Source organism: Erinaceus europaeus, chromosome 1, assembly GCF_950295315.1.
Source record: "Erinaceus europaeus chromosome 1, mEriEur2.1, whole genome shotgun sequence".
In the NCBI taxonomy this organism is placed as follows: Eukaryota; Metazoa; Chordata; class Mammalia; order Eulipotyphla; family Erinaceidae; genus Erinaceus; species Erinaceus europaeus.
The window spans coordinates 160,988,630-160,998,116 of record NC_080162.1 but is presented as its reverse complement, the minus strand read 5'-3'; the positions used below and the strand labels follow the sequence as shown (position 1 = coordinate 160,998,116).

The window sequence follows — 9,487 nt, the reverse complement described above, 5'->3', positions numbered from 1 at the left end:
ACAAAATAACGAGTTCAACATCCAAACATTAGCTAAGGAAATAATCACAGGAGTGAGTAAAGAGTTTGAAAGAATTGTAATCAGAAATACAGGAACAACAAATGAGACTGGAAGAAAACACTATCTCATGGTTATTAGAGAGCCAAAAGCTGAAATAGCTGAGCTAAGAACACAACTAGCTGAACAAGCTAAAAGAGTATCAGAACAGGAAAACAAAACAGATGAACTCCAGAAAACTGTAGAGGGCAAAGAGAATAGAATCAATGAGGCTGAACAGAAATAGCAAGATCGAGGACAAATTAGAGACAACTAAAAAAGAAGTAAGAGATCTCAAAAAGAGATTAAGAGGTGCTGAAAACAACAACAGAGACCTATGGATGACTTCAAAAGAAACGATATACGCATTATTGGCTTACCAGAGGAAGAGAGGGAGGCGAAGAAAGCATTCTTCAGGTCATAATAGCTGAAAAATTCTCTAGTCTAGACAACATCAAAGAAATAAAGATTCAAGAAGCCCAGAGAGTCCCAAACAGAATTAACCCAGACTTAAAGACACCAAGACACATCACATTTAGAATGGAAAGAAATAAGGATAAAGAAAGGATCCTGAAGGCTGCAAGAGAAAAACAGTCACCTACAGAGGAAAACCCATAAGATTAGCATCAGACTTCAACATACAAACACTACAGGCCACAAGAGAATGGCAAGATATCTATCGAGTGCTCAATGAGAAAGGCTTTCAACGAAGAATACTGTATCCTGCTAGACTATCATTCAGACTAAACGAAGGCATAAAAACCTTCTCAGACAAGCAACAGCTGAAGGAGTCAATTATCACCAAGCCTGCCCTGAAAGAAGTTCTGAAAGGTCTTCTATAAACAGTCAAACCATCATAAATATGACATATATCAGAACACTCTAAAACTCTACAAGAATGGCATTAAAATATCTTCAATCTTTGATATCAATAAATGTCAATAGCTTGAATTCACCTATTAAAAGACACAGAGTAGGAAGATGGATCAGAAAATACAACCCAACAATATGCTGTCTACAGGAAACCCACCTAACTCAACAAGACAAACACAGACTTAAAGTGAAAGGATGGAAAACTATCATACAAGCCAATGGCCCACAAAAAAGGGCAGGAACAGCGATTCTCATATCTGACAGGATAGACTTTAAAATAGATAAGATCAAAAAAGATAGGAATGGACACTACTTAATGATCAGAGGATCAGTGAATCAAGAGGACTTAGCAATTATTAACATCTATGCACCCAATGAGAAGCCATCTAAATACATCAAACATCTACTGAAAGAGCTACAGCAATATATTAATAGCAACACAATCATAGTAGGGGACTTCAACACCCCACTCTCAACTGGACAGATCATCAGGCAGAAAATCAATACAGACATAATGGAGCTTAATGCAGAGATAGATAAACTAGAACTACTGGACATTTTCAGAGTCATTCATCCCAAGAAACTGGAATACACATTTTACTCAAATCCACATGGATCATTCTCAAGGATAGAACATATGTTAGGCCACAAAGACAGCATCAGCCTATTCAAGAGCATTGAAATCATCCCAAGCATCTTCTCAGACCACAGTGGAATTAAACTAACACTTAACAATCAACAAAAGATTAGTAATCGTCCCAAAATGTGGAAGCTCAACAGTACACTTCTTAACAACCTCTGGGTTAAAGAGGAAATCAAGGAAGAAATTAAAATGTTTTGAGAATTCAATGAAAATGAAGACACAAGCTATCCAAATATATGGGACACAGCTAAGGCAGTACTGAGAGGGAAGTTCATAGCTATACAAGCACACATTAGGAAACAAGAAAAAGCACAAATAAACAGCCTGGTTGCACATCTTAAAGACCTAGAAGAAGAAGAACAAAGGAACCCTAAAGCAACCAGAAGGACAGAAATCACTAAAGTTAGGGCAGAAATCAATAACACTGAGAATAAGAAAACCATACAAAAGATCAACGAAAGTAAATGTTGGTTCTTCGAAAGAGTGAACAAAATCGACAAACCTTTAGCCAGACTCACAAAACAAAACAGGGAGAAGACCCAAATAAATAGGATACTAAATGAAAGAGGAGATATCACAACAGACACCTCAGAAATTCAACATATCATGTGAGGCTTCTTTTTTTTTAATTTTTTTTATTAAGCCAGAACTTCTACCTTTCCACTCCATAAAGATCTTTGGTCCATATTCCCAGAGAAGAAAAGAACAGGGAACTTTCCAATGGAGAGAATGGGATACAGAACTCTGGTGTTAGGAATTGTACCCCTCTTATCCCACAGTCTTCTCAATCATTATTAAATCACTAATTAAAAAAAGTAGAGGTATTAACTCTTCTTTGAAATTTTCTTAGAATCCATTTTTGAAACCAATTGATCCAGGACTTTTATTGTTGGAAAGTTTCTTGATAACTATTTCAATTTCTTTGACTGTGAGTGGCCTGTTCATATTTTTTAACTCCTCTTTGTTCAGTTTTGGAAATGTGTATGTGTCTAGGAACTTGTCACTTTCTTCTATGTTTTCTAGATTGGTAGCATATAGCAGTACATAGAAGCCTTGCATACTCTGGATTTCTGTGATGTCTGTTTTAATACTTCCTCTTTCATTTATAATACTATTTATTTGAGTCTTCTCCATTTCTTTTTTATTTTTTGAAAGATTTTTTCTTTCTTCTCCTTTTTTAAAAAATATTTTTTAAGTTTATTTTCCCTTTTGTTGCCCTTGTTGTTTTTCATTGTTGTAGTTATTATTGTTGTTGTTACTGATGTCGTCATTGTTGGATAGGACAGAGAGAAATGGAGAGAGGAGGGGAAGACAGAGGGGGGAGAGAAAGATAGACACCAGCAGACCTGCTTCACCACCTGTGAAGTGACTCCCCTGCAGGTGGGGAGCTGGGGGCTTGAACCGGGATCCTTATGCCGGTCCTTGCTCTTTGCGCCATCATGTGAGGCTTCTATGAACAACTATATGCCACCAAGCTAAAGAACCTGGAAGAAAATGGACGCTTTCCTAGATACCTACCAACTTCCAAAACTAAGTAAAGAGGAAGTGGATAGCATGAACAGGCCCATCACAGCTAATGAAATTGAAACAGTTATCAACAATCTCCCCCCCCAAAAAAAGTCCTGGACCAGATGGTTTTACAAATGAATTCTACAAAACCTTTCAAGAAGAAATAATACCTCTACTTTTAAAAGTCTTCCAGAAGATTGAAGACACTGGAATACTCCCTGCCAGCTTCTATGAAGCCAACCTCACTCTGATTCCAAAAGCAGACAGGGACACAACCAAAAAAGAAAACTACAGACCAATATCTCTGATGAACATAGATGCTAAAATACTGAACAAAATTCTAGCCAACCAGATATAGCAGTATATTAAAAAGATTGTTCATCATGACCAAGCGGGGTTTATTCCAGGCATGCAAGATTGGTTTAATATAGGTAAATCAATCAACGTGACCCACCACATCAACAAAAGCAAGACCAAAACCACATGGTCGTATCAATAGATGCAGAGAAAGCCTTTGACAAAATACAACATCACTTTATGATCAAAACACTACAAAAAAATGGGAATAGATGGAAAATTCCTGAAGATAGTGGAGTCTATATATAGCAAACCTACAGCCAACATCATACTCAATGGTGAAAAACTGGAAGCATTTCCACTCAGATCAGGTACTAGACAGGGCTGCCCACTATCACCATTACTATTCAACATAGTGTTGGAAGCTCTTGCCATAGCAATCAAGCAGGAGCAAAGAATTAAAGGGATACAAATTGGAAGAGAAGAAGTCAAACTCTCCCTATTTGCAGATGACATGATAGTATACATGGAAAAACCTAAGGAATCCAGCAAGAAGCTTTTGGAAATCATCAGGCAATACAGTAAGGTTATCAGGCTATAAAGTTAACATTCAAAAGTCAGTGGCATTCCTCTATGCAAACACTAAGCTAGAAGAAATTGAAATCCAGAAATCAATTCTTTTTACTATAGCAACTAAAACAATAAAATATCTAGGAGTAAATCTAACCAAAGAAGTGAAAGACTTGTATACTGAAAATTATGAGTCACTACTCAAAGAAATTGAAAAAGACACAAAGAAGTGGAAAGATATTCCATGTTCATGGGTTGGTAGAATTAACATCATCAAGTTGTGGTATATATACACAATGGAATACTACTCAGCTGTAAAAAATGACTTAACCATTTTCAGCCAATCTTGGATGGACCTTGAAAAAAATCATGTTTAGTGAAATAAGTCAGAAACAGAAGGATGAATATGGGATGATCTCATTCTCAGGCAGAAGTTGAAAAACAAGGTCAGAAAAGAAAACACAAGTAGAACCTGAAATGGAATTGGCGTATTGCACCAAAGTAAAAGATTCTGGGGTGGGTGGGTGGGGAGAATACAGGTCCAAGAAGGATTCAGAGTACCTAGTGGAGATTGTATTGTTATATGGAAAACTGCATGTGTTATGCATGTACAAACTATTGTACTTACTGTTGAATGTAAAACATTAATTCCTCTATTTAAAAAAAAAGTGGAGGTAAAAAAAAAGAAGAGAAAACACAAGTAGAACCTGAACTGGAGTTGGTGTATTCCACCAAAGTAAAAGACTCTGGGGTGGGTGGAGGGGAGAGTACAAGTCCAAGAAGGATGACAGAGGACCTAGTGGGGGTTGTATTATTATGTGGAAAACTGAGAAATTTTATGCATGTATTGTATTTAACTATTGCATTTACTGTTGAATGTAATATATAAGGGCAACAAAAGGGAATAAATAAATAAATGTTAATTAAAAAAAACTTAGTTAAAATAAAGAGTAAGGAAAGAGACTCACAACTCATACCTTTTTTAAAAAATATATTTATTTATTCCCTTTTATTGCCCTTGTTGTCATATTGTTGTAGAAAAAAAAAAACCTTTCTCAAAATAATTACTAAACAGTGATGGCTGGACCACTATTCACTGGACAATGTTTGGTGGGCACAGCTTTCTAGATTGCATGACAGTTCCAGTGAGTTTAAGATTACAGTTGAGGAACTATGGCTCTCATGCATCACAACAGTATTTCTCAGCTTCTTCTCCAACTTACTGCCCTGTGGAAACTATTACATTCAACTTCCTCAGCATTAATAATCCCAGCCTCTGGTTCTCTTTCTCTATTGAGTTACAGTTTAAACTTAACATATTTTCCAATAGCCTCCTCACACATTTATGTCTAATGTTCCCAATCAGATTTGATTTCCAAAAGACATTTTACCATTTCCTTGTGAAACTTTCATAGTAGCTCACCTACTATGGAACTGCTAATAAATATTGATATGGTAACAAAAGTATGTGTTTAATGTTTCAGTACTTAAGAACATACACCAAAAACAAACAAAAGTAACCTCAACAGTTTTACTATCATACCAATACTACAGATAGACTTACAGATAGACTTTGTAAAAAAAAAAATTATAATTTAAATAATTCTACTACTTTTCAAAAAGTCACATTTAATTACATTAATAGTCTAAAAGAGGGGACAAAAGAATGTTATGACACAATCTTTTGCTACATGACAGTAGTTTGATTGGTTATATTCTGAAAAAAGAATGACACATTTTCTCTTATTCCTTCAAGAAATGGATCTATAAGGCTTGAATTATCTCCAGAGAAATGTTTCCATTGCTTCAGTTGTGACATGGAGAGAGGTTTCAGGGAGTCATATTTCTGGTGATTTGGACCAAGCTGACAATTTCTATAGACAGGGATTTTTTCCAATGAATCATCTGAAATAAGCAAAGCAATGAGAAAATCCTTAGAGCAATCGATATCTTACTATGTACATTTTCTTTTTATTTTAAAATACAAGTCTATGACATATAGTACATTTGCTCATAGTTCAAATTAAAATAAACAAAGTAAACTACCCAAATGAGCATTCATACATTATTTACCACTTGATGATTTAAATACTGGTGACAAAAATGGTGAACAAAAATAGATACGGTCTCTAGCTTGAAGGATCACAGAGTAGTCTATAGGGAGATGCATACATTAAACAAATAATCATCTAGAGATGCATTAAGGACCCACAATCTTTTCTTTTTAAGATTTATTTATCTGTGAGAGAGAACAAGAGCTTCACTCTGGCACATGCAATGATAGGGATCAAACATGGGACCTTAAGTTTGAAAATCCAGTACTTTCACTATCAGGCCACCCCATCATCTTGGGCCCTAACCCAGGAGTCCTGAGATTCCCAAACAGACATGATGGGCCTAGACCTCAAATAAATCCCTCTCTCCATTGTTACCAGTCATTTCTATCAGGAACAACACAATAGGCCCCTTTGTGGGCCCCCATAGGACCTTGCTCTCAACTTGGATCAACAATGGTAGAGAATGTTCCATCCTGCAAAGGGAAGATGGACAATATACTCTATGCTACATCTGAGGAAGATGAGCCGATATTGGGGTAGCCTGGAATATTCCTACTCATGACCACAGATTGTGAGCTCAGATCTATAGGAAGCAGAGGTCACATAGGCTCCCAAGTTGAATATGGGCCCAAGATCAGATCAAATCCATGGGGTTTATAGTTAACAATAGTTATACCCCTTTCCCATATTAGGGAGATACTCTCTTCCCTGATCCAGCTTTCTGGTCCTTTTTGCAGCCATGAAATCGTCTCCCCAGAAAATAACTTGGATCCACCTGCATATCAGATGTCAGGCTCAGGGAAAAAAGAAAAAAAAAAAAAAAAAAAAACTTGTGTAGCCACAAGCCCTTTGGAATATAACTAAAACATGCCTACTAGCTATCTATAAAAGAGGGTCCCCCAACTCAAGGCCCCAACCACGACATGGGAGCAACATGAAAAAAGGAGACATTTCAGAGCAGTGAGGCCATGCTACAGTGTCTCTCTTCCTCCCTGTCTCTGTCTGTTGGTCTTTCTCTCTCACCTCAATGCCTTTCACCTTCTGTTTGAAAAAAAAAAAAAAAAAGTGCCAGGAACAGTGAAATCATGCAGGCACACAAAGTCTCAGTAAAGCACTAGCAGCAAGAAGACAAAAACAAAAACAAAACAACGCAGGAATTTATTTATCCTAAGAGCAATGAAAGCTATTACAGTGCTTTACTTTTTTAAATTTTTAACCCTGTAGTTATAGGAAATTTGAAGTATATATAAAGGCTGACAGGATAGAAATTAAGAACACGATATGGTGCATTGCACCAAAGTAAACAACTCTGGGGTGGGGGTGTGGGGATAGGGGGTATGGTTCATGTCCTGGAACATGATATATCCCACCTTCAAAAATCTCCAGTCTTGTTTTACTTAGTCTTAACATTTTTACTTTCTTATTATTCTAATTTATTTACACATATATATTATACTATAAGTATTTTACTCTGCAGTTCAGAAAGGAAAATACTACCTTACATTAAAATGTTTATGACAAGCTGGGGAGACAGTATAATAGTTATGCAAAAGACTTTCATGCCTGAGGCTCCAAAGTCCCAGGTTCAATCCTCAGCATCACCATAAGCTTGAGCTGAGTAGTGTACTGGCAGCTCTGTCATTAAAAATTTAAAAAAAAAAAAAATGCCCTTGAGGTCACAAGTTAAATCTCCAGCACCAAAATATGCCAGAATTGATAATTGTTCTGGTCATTCTCTCTTGTGAAAAATAAATAATAGCAATAATAACAGCAATAATAAAAAACAGCAATAATAAAAAATAAGGGCAACAAAAGGGAATATATATATCATCAAAATCTTTTAAATATTTAAAATAATATTGAAATTTTTGAAAAAGGGGGATAGGGGAGAGAGCATAATGGTATGCAAACAAACTCTCATACCTGAGGCTCTGAGGTATCACATGAAATCCCCCGTACCACCATAGGCCAGAGCTGAGCTGTGCTCTTGTTTAAAAAAAAAAAAAAAAAGTGGGGGGATTCAGCGGTAGTGCAGTGGGTTAAGGGCACATGGTGCAAACCGCAAGGACCAGCATAAGGATCCCGATTCCAGCCCCTGGCTTTCCACGTGCAGGGGAGTCGCTTCACAGGGGTGAAGCAGGTCTGCAAGCGTCTTTCTCTCCCCCTCTGTCTTCTCCTCTCTCCATTTCTCTCTGTCCTATCCAACAACCACAAAATCACTAACAACAACAATAATAATAACTATAACAATAAAACGAGGGCAACAAAAGGGAATAAATAAAATTATTTTTAAAAAAGAAAAGGAAATGATAAGATTTCTCTAAGAATCAAGAAAGTAGTAAACTAACGCCTGCAAAGTTTTGATCAAACAAAACCAAACCTATCAACTAGAATTGTACACCTAGAAAAGACAACACTTGGGGGGGGGGACCACAATTTGAAATACTGAAAATTAGGTGAGTTAACCACTAGTAGGGCTCTTCTGAGAAACAGAAAGCAACACAAGAGAAAGTATAAATAAATTTAAATGTATCGATGATTCTAAGAAAATTTAAATAAACTAAATGCTCTAGTTAAAAAGAAACCATAGGTGGTCGGGGAGGTGGTGCAGTAGATAAAGCAGCGGACTCTCAAGCATGAGATCCTCAGTTCAATCCCCAGCAGCACATGTACCAGAGTGAGGTCTGGCTCCTTCTCTTTCCTCCTATGTTTCTCATTATTAAATAAATAAATAAAATCTAAAAAAACAAACAAACATAGAACAAGATAAAAAGAAAGTCTTGCTTTATGATATTTATAAATGTGAACATTTATACCAGGTTCAGATGGTGGTGCACCCCATACAGCACACATAAACATGCATATGACCTGGGTTCAAGCCCCTAGTTCCCACCTGCATGCAGGAAACTTCAGAAGCAGTGGAGCAGTGTTCAACATGCTTCTCCTTCTCTATGTGTCTCTCCCTCTCTGATTTACTATCAAAAAAAGGGGACAGTTGAATTGTATAGGCACTGAGCCCCAGTGATAACCTTGATGGAAAAATATATATGCCATTAGCTAAAAGATAAGGGGTCAGAAAGTCTAAATAGTGTGGGGGGGGGGAACCTAAGACAAAATAAAAGCAAAAGGTATTTGGTATAAAGCAACCATAATAGCTTATAATAAAATTAAATTAATATTTTGTAAAGGCTATATAAAACCTGTAAAGCAAAAATCAATGGAACAAAAAACTTTGAAAAATTCACTGTATATTACAATATTTTCACATACTTCTTATAGTAAGTTACATTTAACAAAAATTAAGTTACTAGTAGAAAAATGATGTGACCAACTGGTTCACACAAAAAATATGACTTGTACATAAAGGAAAATTATGTCCAACTTTACTCAGGACAAGAGAAAAAAAAGGAAATTAAAACTAAAGTAATGTGGCCCGGGAGGTGGAGCAGTGGATAAAGCATTGAATTCTCAACCATGAGGTCCCGAATTGAATCCCTGGCAG

General features: G+C 36.4%; 1 protein-coding gene across 2 annotated transcripts in view; it reads right to left on the bottom strand.

Annotated features, from left to right (window-relative positions):
* Positions 1-5,379: 5,379 nt before the first annotated feature.
* RAD54B (RAD54 homolog B) overlaps positions 5,380-9,487 on the bottom strand; it is an 80,746-nt gene continuing 76,638 nt past the window's right edge. For both annotated transcript variants that reach the window (XM_060198969.1, XM_060198973.1), the window contains one exon: positions 5,380-5,833. In XM_060198969.1, the coding sequence (XP_060054952.1) occupies positions 5,616-5,833 (218 nt within the window). In that variant the 3' untranslated portion in view covers positions 5,380-5,615. The remainder of the gene's footprint in view (positions 5,834-9,487) is intronic.